Below are 16,658 nucleotides of genomic sequence, written 5' to 3' on the forward strand. Positions count from 1 at the left end.
GAATCAGACTTCTTTGCGGAGAGCGTCACAATTATGTTGCTGAGTAACTCCGTACACCAAGGAGGTTACACGACGTCTAATCCCTTCATATGATCATCAGCCCAAGAAAATTCCAGAAAAGTCTCATCCCGCCCAAAGCCCACTCGCCAATGTTTATGAGATTGTTTCAGGAGCAACCGCCCTTGCATGGCTGCGCAACATACATGCATCGTCTACTCCATATCTGTATGGAGAATGCCACATGCTCTGCAGGTGACCCGAAACCTGGAGAAATATGTGTATTTGCACCAAGTCGTTATGTTACATATGCCTTAGGGGCCCGCTCTCTATTCCTTACTGGTACACAGGCTCCTTTCAAACTGTGTTTCTGTTTCTTAACGGGCAGTTAATTCCTCTTCCACCCAATTAATCAGACATGGTTTCATATCAACCGTACAATCGGGACTCGCTAAGTACCTTGAATGGATAAGAAAGGCTATAGTCTCTGATAACGAAGTTTTGCGACCAAAAATTGAGTCAAGAAATCCCCACACACTGGCTGTTAAATTTTCATCCCATTCGACACATCCCTCCATGGACCATTGCCCCATCTCTTTGTGCTCATAGTGGAGTCCCAGATATCAGAGGGATGAAAAGCTAATAACCATCAAAAACAAATATGAAAGCTACCCGAAAAACGGGATGTTCTCTAGGTATGAACTGAAGTATGAAAAGGGAAATGTGCAGGCTCCATGAGGCCATAGTCTACCCTGCATGCAGTTGGCTGGGCGTCTCAACTGAAGCTCTGAGGTAGAGACTTTGTGGAAGGCTCACTAGCTGATGGCTGGGTAGCTGGGCTGGATCTTTCAAGGGCTGCTTTGAATGAGCTCGTTAAAAAGGGTAGCTCGACATTAAAAAGGAACCTAGCTCGCCTGTGTATTCATCTGTCTCTCGTGAGTGGACATATTCCGTGCCATGAAGCCGTATCTCGCTGCATTCTAGAGGTATTTGCACACCGATTTTGTTCTCTAGAAACCAACTATCGCTCCTGGTTGGAATTGAGCCAAGCTCACCATCTGAAAGAATTTGGATTAAGATATTGACTAGTTCCGTTTATCGATTCAGACCTTTTGGAGGAAAAACTTGGATAACAGATGTTAAGAATTTCGGGCTTTGAAAGGAACTCCTAACTCTATTCCCAGATTTGAAGGAAGCGAGTGGCTCTAGCTGCATGTGAATTTCGCTGACCGAGGACTACGATTGGGTTGGTCCCGTCGCTAAGAAAGCTCCCTGAAGAATATCCCTGATTATAGTTCTACTTTATGCTTATGGGGCTGGAGATAATGGAGATTTCAGAACGTGACTGGCTGAATGGGACGGTTATCCTAGCTGCGCAGAGAATACAGAGGACGCTGTACATGTATGGGGCAAGGAGGAGTGGTATTCGCAATCTCTCCGTACATCTGCAGGGATGGCGGATATCGCTGGCTTTTGATCACCCTTTCAGGCTAAGCTTTTCTGATCGGCTGAAAGCGAATGAAATGACAAAATTCTTTTGCGTGTGACCGATCCGAGTCATATTGAAAGGGGGGAAAGAAAGGAGAGCCGGGCTGGAAGGTTTCGACTCATCGGAGAAATAAATCACTCGTACGTACAAACTGAAGGGGTATATCGACGAATAGAAAAAAAAAGAAATAATTGGTACATCCATCTCGGCACAAAACTACAGACTAAAAAGGAAGATGACCAATAGTTAAAACATCCAAGTCGAAAAAGAAAAGAGAGTAAAAGAAAAAGAAAAAGAAAAGAAAAGAGGGCCTCGCCTCTGATTTCGTCATCTATTGCTTTTGGATTTCCTCTCATTAAAAGTTATCCCGTTCCCGTAACTAAACCCATATCCCATTTCAGAACTCATTACCGTGATTATTACGTACCTCAACGTCAACTGTGAACGTCCGCGTCTCCTTGATTATCCGCGACTGGCTCGACTGGCTGTTCGATTCATCCCAGTCTACCCCACCGCTTTCAACCTGCGACCCATGGCCATTACGTGCACGGCCATGGTTCGAGCTCAACACGCCCAGTTCGTTGAACTCGCCAGCCTCTCTGCGTGCTGCCCTTCTCGCAGACGACTTGGACCCGGATAAATTGTATCGATAAGATCCCTTGGCGGTCGATCGGCGGTATTGATCATCCGCACGAAGTAACCCGGACTCAAGGCTATCAAGGAAAGGTTTGAGGAACGGCATACATGCCGTGACGACTGCAAGGGATTGGAGAATCTGAGTGCAGATTGTCATCTGCCAGTAATCGAATGTCGCATTGCTGGTGTCGGGGACCTGGTTGAGAAAGTACAGCTGTAAAGCCACCACGACCACAACACTGTTGACCCTAGCTTTTAGTAACGATGGTTGTTGCGGTGTGTATTTGGCTTCTGGGGTTGACATACAGTAAGCGGGCTCCAAAAACAGAGCCGATGGTTATTTTGCGCTTTGTTGAAGTCTGAATCTGAGATGTGATGGTGATCATTAGGCCGACTTGGATAACATCGGTCAGAATGTTCATCGCCCCATAAAAATTCCAAAAGTTTTTCTGGTTTTGCAAACTATCAGCACAGGCCTTCCATAAGCATACCGGGGCTCATTCAAGAAAGATTCATACCCTTCCCACACAGATATTATTGACATAGTTCCATGGTTCAGGCAGACGGCATTGAAAACCGACCACGAACATTGATGACATTGTCCATAGGATCACTATGGTCCCGAGAGCATATATAGTGTATTTGTATTGCTTCAGCAGGGCAAATTGGAGGCTTAGAACAAGCAGGGCAATTTTCGTGAGGCATATGGATGTAATGAATAAGAAACTCGCAGCATAGTCGCCCTATAAGCTCATGAGTTAGTTTGCTCCGGAAAATATGTTTGGCGACAACACACTTTCAAAACTGTCTGCAGCTGAGATTCACTTAAAGTGTTGGTATATCTCCCCCATCCATTCTGATTCTGGATCCCAACAGTGATGGACTGCCCAATACAAAATGCCTAAGGGAGTTCATTAGTATTAAAACGCACCCAAACCGTTAAACAAGCAGTAAAATGATAACTATTCTCACCAGAGCTACCAGGATAATATAATCTTCAGTTGTCGGTCGTCCTCGAATCGCTATTTTTGTTGAAGTCGAGGCGATAACTGAGAGTACGGCGATGACCAAAAATATCCAAACGAAAATATCCACCAACGCAGACTTGTCGGTGTCTGTGATCAAAGTCTGCGCCATTCGCAAACTTAGATGAAAGTAATATCCACACCTCCTCTTCTCATGATAGTCACGACAATCAACCGCAAACAGGAAGCAAAAAGGGGCTGATGTTGAAGTGTCAATCGAAAACAGAAGTAGGAAGAATCACCATTATCATTGGCGATAACAGCAAATGGCAAAACAGTAAAAATAGAGGGAGGTTTTTCTCAAAATGATAAAAAAAATAAATAAATAAATTAGTATCAATCCGGATTCGATGGACAGGTACAATATTTAATGAAATATGTACTCCGTATATCCCAGGGAGCCTTGGGAATTGACAAGGTCGATGTGTGAGAAGTGAGGACGTTAGAATATGCGCCCGCAAGGATTCCCCTCACGCGAAGGCAATTTCTGGCGAGGGTAGTTAATTGATCTGCTGCGGCATGGCTGAGGACGTACAGTACAAACGAGCAGCGTGTGGAATATTATTATTATTATTATTATTATTTTCTTTCTTTCGTACGGAGTACACGCATGTGTATGCAAGGCTACTTCAATGGAGAGCTGGGGATAGTTTCGATTATCCGAGCCTCTCCAAAGAGCTTTCGGATTCTTGCTATTTCGGATCGGACCAAGCCTGAAGGCACGAACATGAGGCGGGAACCAGTCAGGCGGTTATGTCGTTCGAGTCTCGAAGATCAATGAACGAGCCATTAATGGTGGCGGGCCGCCCGCAGGTGTGCATCCTTATTTTTCTCGGTGAAGCAAGCCGAGATGGTGTTCAAACCTTGGCGTCATTGCCCAAAAAATTTCATCTGCTTCGTTCTCTCGCATGGTGGGACAAATAAGAGTCTCAAAAAAGGTTCCATCCAGCAGTCTATGTGGTTTGGAGAATCTCAGTAATGAATCATCTCGTCTGACGCATCATTTTTGTCTCAACTCTCCTAGTCAAGGGCTTTTCCTTTGGTCTCTTTTCTTTTCTTTTCTTTTATTTTTCGGACAGAATGGTGCCATAAAACCTAGCTGCCAGTTGCAACAGAAGTGAAAATCCGTTGGGAGATCCCGGATGGAGTGGTCGCTCCTGGGATCATCCTGGATCGGCGGCTTGTTGGATAGTCTGGGCCTATCCTCGCGCGTAATCTGGTTCGGACGGTCGTGAACAATTAAGATTCCGGGAAGTTCGATTTGCAGCAGGCGAGCAGGGGCCACTAGCCAGTTATCGATTGGGGATCCCGCATCGGGACGGATGTAACGATGCTGGCACAGGAGAATATTGAATAAGGATTCTCCCAACCAAGAGAGACGCCTTGGGGCAAGTCTGGCTAACGAAGGTGGACAATGCTGTTCAAGACCTCGAAACTGCCCGTCTGCTTCAGTACACAACATTCATGGAGATGATTAGCCACCTAGTTGGGCTCGTCCTCTCTGAGAGATGTGTACCTCAGCACAGAGGACCTCCTCCTGCGACGCAGGTCATTTTCATTCCCATTATTCGCTCAACTAACTCTGTGTCGTACGAAGGTGGCAGAGAGCCTTCAGCTTGGTACTCGCCATTTTCGTGGCCAATGAGGCCTCGTCTCCGGCAGAAAATGTACGTGTTTCGTCCAGATGCATGTCTGTACGGAGTACTCCGTACTCCGTTCTTCCTCCCACATCCATACACATTTTGAAATTAGGGTTCACTTCGGAGCAATAAGAAGCAGCAGAATTTTGTCCACAGGCTCGTGAGCTCCCGGAGTTAATTAGCAGCTAACGCATTTCTTGTGGAGTGGGCCAAAAACACTCCATCTACGCCTCGTATCCGTTTCCCCCCACACCCACGAGAAACGCTTTGAGCTAAGCTCTGACTGAAGGCGGAGGAGGAGGTTCACACCGTACTCCGTACTTGCGGGCAACTTTTTTTTTTTGGGTCCCATGTGGCTGCTAAAGATTTAAACGAGATGTCAGGCAGTAGAAAGGTGGATCCCGTTTGCATGTACAGCGTATGGAGCAATGGATGTCCTGGTGGCTATTTTGGACTTGGTCCAGAGAGGCTTGTGGCAACTAAGTCTCCCAGCGGGAAGAAATCCTTGGCGGCAAAAGTCTTTTACTTGGTAACTACTTATGGGTTAAGGTTAGGCGCTCCTTGTGCCCAGAGTGCCCTAAGGACTGCCCTTAAAGAACGCGGGAGCTTTACCTGATGGAGGCGCTGCTGTTAGGGTTCAGCCCGCTAGCCACACCGCTGCCAAACGCTGCAAACATTTACTTTCAACTTTTTCGTTATTTCGCTCGTTGTCGTCGTCGTCGTCGTGGTCTCGATCGCCTTTCATTCGATAGTGATACTGAGCAACAACAATGCCGCTGACAATTCCAGCGGAAAAGCTTGCGGGCTTGCAGATACCAGTGGACGGCGTGGAATCGAGCCTCCCCTTGGCCCTAGCCAGCGCCAGCCAGCGCCACTTCGCTGCAATATCAAGACAACTCTCCTGCTCCAACAGACACTTTCCGTCGATGAACCAAAGAAGTTCATCGTGATGGGCCCTGTCCAATAAGTATCTGGTCCAGTCAGGGATAAAGTACGACCTTGATGTCAATCTCTTCCACTAGGAGCCACACGCAGCAATCAAACTTCCACACTAGCCCCCGATACCCTTGCACAAGGATCCCAGCAGCGCGAGTAATGCCTGCATTCCACCCTCCGAACTGGTCCATGTGTGAACGAGTCCGTTAGTTCTTCTTTCGCCAACTGACTTGCAATCGCGTCGGGGAACAAACAGTGACCCATTTCGCCTAAGCTGTTCTCGCCGGCTGCGCTCTTTTCGATACTTCCGCAGTCTCAGCAAACCAGCTAAAACATGGCAAAACCACCCCCAGACCCCAGCTAGTTCCAGGTACCATGTCCTCAGGGTCGCGCCACGTCAAATGCACGGCTAAATTCTCGAAGACCATGCATTATTGTTCCAACGAGACTTAGTTTCCGCATACCGAGAGCTCGCGCTCTCTCCCTCACTAGATTTTCTCCTCTCCGTGCATTACACATTATTATTTCTCACAATATTACTCCGTACATAGTCAAGACCAGGCGCTTTCTTTTCGGTCGACGGAGTACTCCGTATTCTTCTTGAATTTCTTCTTTCTTCCCCGCCTCCCACCTTCTCTTTCTCTCTCTCTCTCTCTCTTTTTATTTATTTATTTATTTTTTTCCCTTCGAGGTCTCCTTCTTCTTCGCCATCTTCATCGTCTTTTGTCTGCTCAGCATTAGTCCGGGAGCCTTTGTTCCCCTTTTATACCCTTTTAATCGATGTTCAATCGATCCTTCAACCTGAGGGTAACTTCGTCCCATTGAACTTTGGTGCCCTTGACCATGATGAAGGAGGAAGTAGCTCAAGAGCTTGGCTCTTTGAATGGCAATGGAACCAAAGCTGGTGCCAGAACCCAAGCGAGCCAGGTTTCACAGGATCGGGATCGCGATGAGCTTCTTCGGCTGGGGAAGAAGCAAGTTTTAAGGGTACAAATTCATCCTCAACCTAAGTCGTGAGCGCAAAGCTGACAAGAGCCATCCCCTTTCGCCAGCGAAACTTTGCGTTTATGTCCATCCTTGGTTTCAGCTGTACCGTCCTTATTACTTGGGAAGGTGCTCTGATCTTATTCGTTACCGGTCTTGAAAACGGTGGATATGCTGGCCTGATATACGGCTACCTTGTTGTCTGGCTCGGTAACTTTGCGGTATTCGCTTCTCTTTCGGAATTGGTTTCTATGGCTCCGACGTCTGGCGGTCAATATCACTGGGTTGCCATGCTTGCGCCGCCTAGATGGAGCAAATTTTTAAGCTACATGACAGGGTGGGTTACTGTTCTTGGATGGCAAGCTTCCATTGCCTCCACTTGCTCTCTGACCAGTGGCCTTATTCAAGGCCTAATTGCGTTGACACAGCCCGACTATACCCCTCAAAACTGGCATGGGACGCTTCTGCTTTGGGCAGTCGTGTTATTCTGTGTCTTTATCAACACGGTTATCAGTCGACTACTGCCAAAAATTGAAGGCTTGATCCTTATTCTGCACATCCTGGGGTTCTTTGCTGTTCTGATCCCCTTGGTCAAGCTATCCGAGAAGGCGGACCCGGAAGTGATTTTTACAGTCTTTAAAAATGACGGTGGCTGGTCAAGTAATGGCTTGTCATTTCTGGTTGGCCTGACTGGAAATGCGTTTGCCTTCCTTGGTGAGTCGTATATCTCCAAACTGGGGCTGTTGGCGTGACTAACATTTCGCTTAGGACTTGATGGCGCTTATCATGTACGATTCTCCTTTTTTTCAAATGTGTTCGATTGCTAACAATTCCTTAGATGTCCGAGGAAATCCAGCGACCCTCTGTCATCGTACCGCGATCAATCATGCTTACTTTGGTGATCAACGGATCGCTCGGTTTTGGAATGATCATTGCTGTGTTGTTTTGCACTCAAGATATTGATGCCGCTCTTGATTCACCCACAGGCTTCCCTTTCATGGAAATCTTCAGACAAGCTACTTCTCCCTCAGTCGGAGGAGCCGCTGCCATGGCGAGCATTATTACTGCTCTTGCCATGTGTGCAAATGTTGGTTTCCTCGCCTCTGCATCAAGAATGGTCTGGTCGTTTGCACGCGATCGTGGTCTTCCTGGCTGGCGGATTCTGTCAAGGGTAATTTTTATCCCCATCATGAGAGTTGGAAAAAAAAAAAAAAGGAAAGAAAAGAAAAACTGATTACAACTAGGTCGAAAAACGCACAATGGTTCCTCTGTGGTCAATTGCGACCATTACTATCATTGCTATCCTGCTTTCTCTCATCACCATCGGCTCTCTCACGGCTTTCGATATTGTGGTCTCTTTGACTGTTGCCGCTCTATATATCAGTTACATGCTAGCAATTGCTTTGCTTCTCTACCGTCGCGTCACCGGAGGCATCTCCTATTCCTCGGATTCGCCAACTACGTTGGCCAATACTGCAGGGTCTCGCCTTGTTTGGGGACCCTGGCGGTTCGGCAAATTCGGACCCATTATCAATGTGTTTGCTCTCTGCTATCTCCTTGTGATTCTTGTGTTTAGTTTCTTCCCAGCCCGCACGCCTGTGACAGATCCCAACGATATGAACTACAGCAGTGTTTTGATTGTGGCAGTGATGGCCTTCAGCTTGGTGTACTATTTCCTGTATGCGAGAAAAACATACCAAGGTCCACTCGTGGAAGAGGAAGCAGTATCACTTTCAGGGTATTGATTAATGGTTACTGATTTCAGCATGGGGTTTAAGCCAAAGAAAATGGCAGCAAAATCGACTAATTATTTCCTTTAACCCCCTTTCAGCCAATGTTTTATAATATTGTCTTCATCTTCGAAGTATATAGTGGGACTGGCTTGGTATATATGGTTACAAGACAACAGAAATTCCCTTTGGTGTTCTGGGAGGGATCTATCGAAGAAAATTGTGTATTTATTGATTTTCAAGAGGAAGAGAAGTGACGAATCAATATATACCCTCGCCTATTTAGCCTTCGAGTTCCAGCCCAGCTGTAACCCCATCGACGAACTTCGCCGCTTCCTCCATCCCTTTCTTCATAACGTCAGCTTCATTGATCTCGCTCTTTTCACTCTGCGCGCGTTTTGCTAGAGCCTGTGCAACTGCCTGTGCAACCTTCTCATCGTCCAGGACACTCTTTCCATCATCCCCTACCATCCCCCCAGATCTCCCAATTATCTCCGTCCACACTGCACGCTCTCGCTCTCTCAACACCGCATCGCGCATAATGGCGTTCTTCGCCAACCCCAAAGCATGCAATTTGCCCATCGCGCTCGCAATACTACTACCCACCGTCTCCGCAAATTCATCAATCTGTTCCTCCACTGACGCGCACGAAGTCTTAGTCCCAAAGAAGAATCGATCAGTCGCGGAGAGATATATGATTCCCGCACATAGCGCGTCAAAGGTTGTAAGGCCTAGCGTTCTCGCCATGTAGAGACGGGTGTACAAACTACCGGGAATCAACGATGTGTTCAGCACACCCATTTCGTACGGGTTGTAGGCGGCTACGAAGCTTAATTCGGCCAGGAGGAAGAAGAATCCGGTCCAGAAGAATTTGGTCCTCCATCGTGCGGCGATGGGGCCGGCGATGGGCGCGGAAGTGACAATTCCGAGGATGAGAAGGTGAAAGAGGTGTGGGAGGAGGACGTTGGAGGAGATGTAGTAAATTAAGTATGACTTTGGATTTTCGGGGCCGCAGAAGGGGCAGGAGAGGAGCGTTTCCGGGCCGAAGCGGAGGTAGGTCCTGCGGGCGGCGGGAGAGGTGAACTGCGCTCGGAGTAAGGTGTCGAGGTGTGTGAGGGGCCGGATGCGCGAGACTCGGGTGAAGAGGAGCTCTGTGGGAGTGGAAAACCGCGAGGATGTTAGGGAGAAAATGCTTGAGGCTGGAGCATGTGGGTGAATAGGTAGGCTAAGGGTAAAGAAGAGAGCAGCGGAGAAGAAGAGGATATTCAGGGCACGGGAGCTCTGGGGAGTGAGCGGCTTCGGCGAGATGTGACGTCGCTGCGCGACGGATTGCCGCACCGCGCGGATTAGGGATATGGCACGAGGTATAAGGATGGGCGCGAAGAAGATGGTGAGGGATTTAATGCTGCATGATTACTGTCAGCTGGCGCCTCGCGTTGATTGAGGGCGAGAAGCGTACGTATCAAAGAGCGTCATGTTGATTCAGGCGGACAGGCTAGTCTTGGAGTGAGAGGTTCAGCATGCAAATCAAATAAATGACCGACTTGCATTGTCAGTGCCAACCAAAAGCAAGTGTGAGGGCCTTTCAGCAGTTGGTGGAAATTACCAACAATAGACCACGCTGGCGGTTAGAGATCGTGAAAAGGTGATGGCAGCGCCAAGCTCAAGCTCTCCCCAGACCGAAGAAAACCAGCAGCTTGGATTGTAACTATAGGCTCAGGGCAAGAGTAGTGAATTCATAAGTCCATGTATTAGAGAAGCCAATGCGACTTGCTAAAGGATAGAATAGCTATGACTAGATACAAGTACATTTAATATAAAGGGAAGATCGTGTGGACGCTATCTCTTCAAGTGCCTATGCTCGAACGCCTGAAACCCCCAGATTTCCCAACAGATAATCAAAGAACGTTTTCTTTCCCAATCGTGGGTAGACGAATTGAGAATATTATCTTGAAACCATCGCATGACTCGCTCTATTATGTTAAAGAATCATACCCGGTCGGAATACATTGCTGGGTGATGTGCCAGGTTGGGTACCGCCAAATCAGGTTCGGCGGTAAATTTGCCAAATTGATCCTGGTTATCATTGATCGGAGATGAAATCTTTATCGGGATTCTGGGTGTAGCGCGCACCGAGGCGGTTCTCGTAGATACCGCCCTTGGGCTAGAATAATTGGAGGAAGACGAGCGATATGTCGGGAGCGAATCTTTACGCGAAAGTTGGAAAGACTTGTGGCTGCTGTCTCTAGTGATAACCTTTTGCTCGGCAACAGCTCCATGAGCGCGGACATGGCGGGCCGTGACTCCGATGTTCCTATCTTGGAACACAAAGCTCTGAATGGCGGGCATTAGCAAACGATGTCGTCAAGAAACAAAAGGAGAAAGGCAGGGACATACAACAATGACATTGACAACTCCAACAATTATCACAACAATGCCGGAGGATATCACAATTCTCCAAAATGCTAATCCTAGAGACTTTTGGCTTGTAGCTTCTTTATTGAGGTTCCCAAGAGTTGACACCCCGAGGACAATCATAGTCGTTCCTAACGTGACAAATCCTGAATTCTGACCAAGCAACGGCCAATTGCGATTGAAATACGCGCGAAAGATGTTTAATTCGGAAACTATTAGAAAAACTGCATGTTTTTAGTACATACAAGCAAAATGATGGCAGCTATCTCGATAGGACTTACGACTGACACTAGCAACCACCACATGAGTGACGGCGTCGAAAAGGAAAAATTTGCTGACGATGAAGGTCTTGACCAGCATAACAGCGCAAGCAGCAATAACTGAGAGAAGAGCAATGATGTTCATAACCCTGACAACATTCAGGATCACATATCCCGGGCCGGCCAGGGGTTGTTTAATAAGAGCCATCTTTGAAGCTGAAATTTATAGCGCAATATGTGTTCGAATAGATAGCCGAGGCGAGATGAGCGAGATTCGCTGAATGAAAGAGACCCGAAGGGTTATATTTCGCGTATACCAGGGCTAGAAGGACGGGGTGAAGGGGAGAAAAAGAGCGTCGCTGGCGAAGATGTAGGAGCTTGACTGAAAAAAAAAAAAACAAAAAAGAAAGAAAGAGATTATGCCCTGTAGCCTGACAGGCAGTAAAAGATCTTTGAGAAATGGATGTGAAGGCTTAGCACTGCAGATTCAACATATTGTTGAATGTGCCATTGAAGGCCACAACCAGAGCGCCTCAAAAGCCAAAAGCAAAGGAAAGGGCGAAAAAACTCCTCTAAATAAAAAAAAGAAGAGTATTCAGGAGAGGAAAGGATTGATCACACTGGAGGGAGGGAAATATCTATGAGAGAATGGCTGTGAAACAAAGGTGAAGAATGAGAAATGACAGGAACCAGTCCATTGACTGGTGCATTCACAATGATTGAGAGAGCAGCCGCTTCTTGTATTCCATGTGAAGTGTTCTTCCCGCGTCATCGGCATTGGAAATCACTCATTTCTAGCAATTTCTGCCCTGCAATAGATAGGCAGCTAGGGGCAAACTCCATGTTTCAGGAAGTGCCTGCAAAGAACGGAGGAAAATAGCAGGAATGGAGAGCTCAAGACTCTCTGGCCCCCAGCCATCCCACCAAATCGAACAGGGCTTCTATGGACTGGCTATGGGAGTAAGTTGGGCAGCTTGACCTTGTTCCTGATGAAACGCATCGCCGCTCCTGGACGGGTGTTTTCTGCAACAAATCTGCATGCTCATAGGCCAGTTGTTTGGCGCCGGACTCTGACAGCTGTGTGGAGACAACCCCCTTGACAGCGGTTGTGCTGGTCCCCAGCGCTTATCTAAGTATACTTGGGAGTCTTTCCAAACTGGTATTATGAGAGAGGAAAAGCTCAGATACCGGCGTGATGGAGAGATTCCAGTCGACGATGGGAAGAGGTTGGGACAGGCTTGTCTGGATCCGGAAATTAGGGCTCAAAACCCGCAGGGCAGGCTGACTAGCTAAAAAGGAACAAACATAACAAACATTGCAAACAGAGCAACCCCACGTTCAACACGTGTGCTCTGCTTGGCTTAATTCCGGCGTGAGCGACAACGGTGTCGCCCAGCTCACACCGCTGCCTTTGCTCGTCCCTCCACTGCTCTCACTGCAAACTGTGTTCGAGTAAACCGCATCCAAGATGGCCCGTGGAAACCAGCGTGAGAAGGCTCGTGAGAAAACTCAAAAAGAGATGGCTCAGCAGGTAAAGCGCCCCTTCATCCTCTAACTGCTCCAGAAAGTTCAAATCCACGACCTCCGCCTCACTAGAGCTACGTTGAAATTGCTATCTTTGCCCGTTGCTTCTGTTAGATATATATTAACTCCGTGCAGAAAAAGAAAAATAATATGTCGGGGACTGAATTTGCCCGGACTAAAGAAGCTCAAGCAGCCATCATGCGTGCAAAACAGGAAGCAGGTACGAAGAAATGTCCCTTTCTCTTGCGAAGCATTTCGGAAGCTAATGAGACCCCTTTTGGTGTGTGTAGCCAATGCCAAAAAAGCCGCAGACGCTGCTGGCGGGGGTAAAAAGAAATAGCTACGTTCATAATTCGTTTTGCACCCTCACCGGTATATAATGACGGGACATTCGTATGGTCACTCTTGATCCGGCAATTTTATCCCACCCGCGAACTACGGAATTCATGTTAAGGCGCGGTGAGGGAATAGTACGATGGAGGCTGCCCTACTACAAAGGGTAATCATGCGTTTCTTGAGGTTTCCGTTTATTTCAGATGACGAAACGAAAGCGATTTTAATGATTTAGCGGCATCATTCAGTTGGAATAGAGCGTTTATATATATTATGTGTTAATGCCGCTAATTTACGGATTCAAAATGGTAAATCTGTGCTTCGCACAAGGCATCCAAAAATTTGAAGGAACGTTGTGGCATCCACTACCCCTTGAAATGAGCCTTCGCCTGAGCAGCTAAATCAGCCCAATGGCGGCGGATTTGTGTAGCATGGCCAGCTTCATTGTCCCGTCTGGTTATTCCGTGATCCATGCGGGAAAACGCCTCAAGGTCAAGTCGAAAATTTGATATGGCAAGTGCGACGAATACCCACAATGCCTCCCCTTCCCAGCCCACATCGAGAGCATATTTGATAGTCTTTTCGACCATGACTGTCTGGAGTGGTGCATCGTCGACAACCTCAAGCAAATACAACAGGAAAGTCCAACCAGAAATGTCGGGTGGATGGTCTAGACACCATCTATGCATCCCTTCAAGCAGCACGCTCGCCATATCCTGGAAGGAATGCAACTGGATATCACTATTCAGTGGGGTGGTAAGGATGTCACCGTGTTTTTGCCTTGTCATCTCGCTATTGAGTAGGTCTAGGCCACGATCTCGGAATCGGCTCAACAGGGCAAGGAGCTGGCGTAGATAGCTAAAGGCGTAATAGTTCATCGGGTGTTGCTCTCCAGCCTTCAGGCCTACCGCAAATTCACGTTGGAGAAGTTTTTCGCTGATCATCACATCATCCACGCTTGATTGCATCTGGGGTATCTCTAATAAAACTGATTGTATCTGGCAAGGGTCGAGTCTAAGGACTTCGGTCATGACCCAATATCGGTGGTACCACAAAGTAGGAGACTTAGCATGTCGGTGCAACGGAGAGCGAAGCAAGGTTGCAGTAAACGAAAGCTCCTCTTTAAGTGATCTAGCGTAGTCACTTGCCGGCAAAGAGCTTCTTAAGGCACAGATTCTCCGTTTGCGCCAATTGCAAACTGTCAGGTGCTCGGAGTCGAAGAGGAGGATGATTTCGGATGCCACTCTTATATTGGTATTAGTGGGTGAATCCGTTGTTTGCCCTACAATAACCGAATCCTCTCTAGCATTGCCATCCTTCAGTGACCCGAAGAAAGCCTTTCTTGCAATAAGAAATGCTTGGGCGAGAGCGCGCTTTGTGATTCCGATATTGGTTCCATCCTGAAGCAGTGGGCCGAACCCTGATGGGAGAATCTCAATATCGTAGATTTGCTCATTTCTACCAACGAATAACTTTGATAAAGATTGATAAATATTCTCTGAGTCAGACATTTGAGGTATCTCGCATTTTCTACTACCATATATCAAAGTGGTCTTGCATGAGCGCCTAGAGTTTGTTGTCAGCAGTTTTGTCAAACCTATCAAACATTTGATGCAAATCAAACAAACAAGCTTTCCCCATTTATTTATCGTCATCATCGCACAGCACGCACGTTGAGAATCGAACGGCCAGGTTCACCCTTCTCACTTGAAGCCCCCATGAGTGTGAAACTTTGACTATGGACACTCTCCTATAAACCATTTTTCCGGATCTTCTCATTGTATAGACATTCATCCACCACCTGCCAATGCACTGCCGCCAAAGCGCCTCAGACCTTTTCAACTGATTCCTCCTGGACACTGTCATCATGCCTTCTCTCCTCATTATCGTCCTGATCATTCATGTCGTGACCTATCTAATTAACACAATTGGCGCTAATACCATAGACAGTCTAGTATGAGTTCTCTTATGTCCCTCGATCATTAGCCGGAGACACGATCACTGGCACACAGATTCTAGTGTCTGATTGTTGGCTTGTCTTTGGGCCGTCGGAGGATTTCTTCTAGTTTAAGGGCTAATTTTGTTTTTTAAATAGCTATGGTTACTCTATCTCAAACTTCCCAACCAGACATCGCAAACAGCGAACGAGCAAAGGCGGCTGAAGCGGGAAGTCATGCAGCTCAAACGAGAAATGAATGCCACGAGTTCGCAGGATGAGTTTGCCAAGTGGGCTAAATTAAGAAGACGTCACGATAAGACTATGGAAGAGTACGAGGCGAAAAGTGCGTCCCGTTCCCCCTCCCACTCCCGAGCTTTAGCTGGTATCCTCTTATCACCCGTGTCCTATGCGAGATGGCAGGCACGAATACTAATTCAGTCTTTGGTATATCCAGATAAAGCGCTTGGCAAGCACAAGTCCTCGTTTGACTTAGCAGTTAAATCGATTAGATTCTTCAGTACCACTGGTTTGAAGCTTTTCCTTCAGTTCTGGTGCTCGAAAACACCGATATTCGAACTTCCTCGTGGATGGATCCCATGGCAGGTTGAATGGGTCCTGTCTTTCCCACGAGCGCCGTTGGGCACCGTGAGCATACAAATCTGGGGCGGCGTATGCGCGACTGTCGTCTCCCTTGCGGGAGACGCTATTGGTGTTGTGAATGTGTACTTGACTTCTAAAGCCCCTAAACAGAAAGAGCCGGCGACATCAGGAGAAAACTCTGCACGGCCTATGGCAATAAAAAAAGAACTATGACGACAAAAGAATTATGCTTATGATCCTTTAAAATGCGTTGTTACGTATGTACATTAATATTGATGATTATTTAAGACACGCCTGGAAGAAACACAATTAAAATTAAAATCAGGCATGGCATGTCCTGCCGAGGTGAACTGTTCATCAGATACTTGGATAGTCTTCAACGGTCTTTGCTCAAGGCAGTAGACCTCTGTGCTTGACTCTATAAAAATGTTATCGTCATTTGAACATAAGGACTGGATCCGACCCCTTCGACAGGGCATCTGTGATAGTCCACCAAGCGAACTAGGGACTTCTCACCGCTTTCCATAAGCTACGGACCCGAAAAATGAGATAAAAAAAAGTTTAACTCCTCGCCTCGAGAATAAGCCCCATCGAGTTATCCATCGAACCAAGAGCCATGTGGCCCAAAGTCGAAAAGACAATCGCATAGCTATCCAGCCACGGCGAAGTGCAATCGTATCCTGCCTGGACCCCATCACCATACTCCATTGTTTCCCCTAGAAGCCTCCTCCCACCCGGTACCCAGAGAGAACCCAGAAGGACCAATAGCTTCGAATGAAGTACCCCAAGCGCGGACTCATATCATCGTCCTGGTCCGTCCCGTCGAAACGAGACGGTGGTCTTGAAGCAAACCAAGCGAAACCTACTCCAGCAGGAACCATGGAATATCGGAAAGGAGTGCGGACGGCTCACGCGGCTAGGGTCGAGTCGATGATAGGAGGCAAGGAAAGACATCAGCCGCTATCAATTGCTTTTATGGCGGCGCGTTTCCGCATTGCCTGACACAGTATGTTGTGCAGGGTGCCCGGGGACTTTCTCCCAAAGCTATATGGTATGGACGATCTCGAGTTGAGAGTCCTGTGCGTAAGCTTTGAATGCGATTCTTCGAGCGAGGAGTTAGGAGAAGAAAAGAAGAAATCTTGGATTCGGA

The 16,658-nt window shown here is 47.4% G+C and overlaps 9 protein-coding genes across 9 annotated transcripts; 4 read left to right on the forward strand and 5 right to left on the reverse strand.

The window, feature by feature from the left end:
- Positions 1–1,883: 1,883 nt before the first annotated feature.
- CIMG_04186 (uncharacterized protein) lies at positions 1,884–3,441 on the reverse strand (the record flags this gene model as incomplete). Its single annotated transcript, XM_001244744.2, has 5 exons — positions 3,095–3,441; positions 2,919–3,023; positions 2,641–2,865; positions 2,429–2,571; positions 1,884–2,370 (listed from the first exon to the last, which is right to left on the reverse strand). The coding sequence occupies exons 1-5, from the start codon at positions 3,257–3,259 to the stop codon at positions 1,884–1,886; spliced, it is 1,125 nt and encodes a 374-aa protein (XP_001244745.2). The 5' UTR covers positions 3,260–3,441.
- Positions 3,442–5,424: 1,983 nt separating this feature from the next.
- CIMG_04187 (uncharacterized protein) lies at positions 5,425–5,987 on the reverse strand (the record flags this gene model as incomplete). The annotated part of the gene is made up of 2 exons (XM_001244745.2): positions 5,425–5,805; positions 5,898–5,987. 2 exons carry the CDS (start codon positions 5,985–5,987, stop codon positions 5,425–5,427), a joined length of 471 nt encoding a protein of 156 aa, XP_001244746.2.
- Positions 5,988–6,418: 431 nt separating this feature from the next.
- CIMG_04188 (GABA permease) lies at positions 6,419–9,630 on the forward strand. The gene is made up of 5 exons (XM_001244746.2): positions 6,419–6,710; positions 6,776–7,421; positions 7,476–7,495; positions 7,546–7,878; positions 7,952–9,630. Exons 1-5 carry the CDS (start codon positions 6,567–6,569, stop codon positions 8,450–8,452), a joined length of 1,644 nt encoding a protein of 547 aa, XP_001244747.1. The 5' UTR covers positions 6,419–6,566; the 3' UTR covers positions 8,453–9,630.
- CIMG_04189 (uncharacterized protein) lies at positions 8,720–9,913 on the reverse strand (the record flags this gene model as incomplete). The annotated part of the gene is made up of 2 exons (XM_001244747.1): positions 8,720–9,842; positions 9,897–9,913. The coding sequence occupies 2 exons, from the start codon at positions 9,911–9,913 to the stop codon at positions 8,720–8,722; spliced, it is 1,140 nt and encodes a 379-aa protein (XP_001244748.1).
- A 513-nt stretch (positions 9,914–10,426) lies between these two features.
- On the reverse strand, positions 10,427–11,320 carry CIMG_04190 (uncharacterized protein; the record flags this gene model as incomplete). The annotated part of the gene is made up of 3 exons (XM_001244748.2): positions 10,427–10,771; positions 10,835–11,076; positions 11,134–11,320. 3 exons carry the CDS (start codon positions 11,318–11,320, stop codon positions 10,427–10,429), a joined length of 774 nt encoding a protein of 257 aa, XP_001244749.2.
- Positions 11,321–12,550: 1,230 nt separating this feature from the next.
- On the forward strand, positions 12,551–13,260 carry CIMG_04191 (uncharacterized protein). The gene is made up of 3 exons (XM_001244749.2): positions 12,551–12,643; positions 12,772–12,856; positions 12,927–13,260. Exons 1-3 carry the CDS (start codon positions 12,581–12,583, stop codon positions 12,974–12,976), a joined length of 198 nt encoding a protein of 65 aa, XP_001244750.1. The 5' UTR covers positions 12,551–12,580; the 3' UTR covers positions 12,977–13,260.
- Positions 13,183–14,501, reverse strand: CIMG_04192 (uncharacterized protein). The gene has a single exon (XM_001244750.2). It carries the CDS (start codon positions 14,478–14,480, stop codon positions 13,335–13,337), a length of 1,146 nt encoding a protein of 381 aa, XP_001244751.2. The 5' UTR covers positions 14,481–14,501; the 3' UTR covers positions 13,183–13,334.
- Positions 14,502–14,650: 149 nt separating this feature from the next.
- Positions 14,651–15,872, forward strand: CIMG_04193 (protein GET1). Its single transcript, XM_001244751.2, has 3 exons — positions 14,651–14,923; positions 15,065–15,251; positions 15,363–15,872. The coding sequence occupies exons 1-3, from the start codon at positions 14,837–14,839 to the stop codon at positions 15,719–15,721; spliced, it is 633 nt and encodes a 210-aa protein (XP_001244752.2). The 5' UTR covers positions 14,651–14,836; the 3' UTR covers positions 15,722–15,872.
- Positions 15,719–16,615, forward strand: CIMG_13777 (uncharacterized protein). Its single transcript, XM_004446398.1, has one exon. It carries the CDS (start codon positions 16,283–16,285, stop codon positions 16,508–16,510), a length of 228 nt encoding a protein of 75 aa, XP_004446455.1. The 5' UTR covers positions 15,719–16,282; the 3' UTR covers positions 16,511–16,615.
- Positions 16,616–16,658: the final 43 nt, after the last annotated feature.

The sequence above is a fragment of the Coccidioides immitis genome, assembly GCF_000149335.2.
Source record: "Coccidioides immitis RS genomic scaffold supercont3.6, whole genome shotgun sequence".
NCBI classification, from domain to species: Eukaryota; Fungi; Ascomycota; class Eurotiomycetes; order Onygenales; family Onygenaceae; genus Coccidioides; species Coccidioides immitis.

What these genes read in the sequence shown, in the direction of transcription:
- CIMG_04188 (XM_001244746.2), top strand. Translation starts at nt 6,567, where the DNA reads ATGATGAAGGAGGAAGTAGCTCAAGAGCTTGGCTCTTTGAATGGCAAT. An exon ending in GGAAGAAGCAAGTTTTAAGG is followed by an intron (nt 6,711 to 6,775) that starts GTACAAATTCAT and finishes CCCTTTCGCCAG; the next exon opens with CGAAACTTTGCGTTTATGTC. An exon ending in GCTGGCGGATTCTGTCAAGG is followed by an intron (nt 7,879 to 7,951) that starts GTAATTTTTATC and finishes GATTACAACTAG; the next exon opens with GTCGAAAAACGCACAATGGT.
- CIMG_04191 (XM_001244749.2), top strand. Translation starts at nt 12,581, where the DNA reads ATGGCCCGTGGAAACCAGCGTGAGAAGGCTCGTGAGAAAACTCAAAAA. An exon ending in AAAAAGAGATGGCTCAGCAG is followed by an intron (nt 12,644 to 12,771) that starts GTAAAGCGCCCC and finishes AACTCCGTGCAG; the next exon opens with AAAAAGAAAAATAATATGTC. An exon ending in GCGTGCAAAACAGGAAGCAG is followed by an intron (nt 12,857 to 12,926) that starts GTACGAAGAAAT and finishes TGGTGTGTGTAG; the next exon opens with CCAATGCCAAAAAAGCCGCA.
- CIMG_04192 (XM_001244750.2), bottom strand. Translation starts at nt 14,480, where the DNA reads ATGTCTGACTCAGAGAATATTTATCAATCTTTATCAAAGTTATTCGTT.
- CIMG_04193 (XM_001244751.2), top strand. Translation starts at nt 14,837, where the DNA reads ATGCCTTCTCTCCTCATTATCGTCCTGATCATTCATGTCGTGACCTAT. An exon ending in CTAATACCATAGACAGTCTA is followed by an intron (nt 14,924 to 15,064) that starts GTATGAGTTCTC and finishes TTTTTTAAATAG; the next exon opens with CTATGGTTACTCTATCTCAA. An exon ending in GGAAGAGTACGAGGCGAAAA is followed by an intron (nt 15,252 to 15,362) that starts GTGCGTCCCGTT and finishes TGGTATATCCAG; the next exon opens with ATAAAGCGCTTGGCAAGCAC.
- CIMG_13777 (XM_004446398.1), top strand. Translation starts at nt 16,283, where the DNA reads ATGAAGTACCCCAAGCGCGGACTCATATCATCGTCCTGGTCCGTCCCG.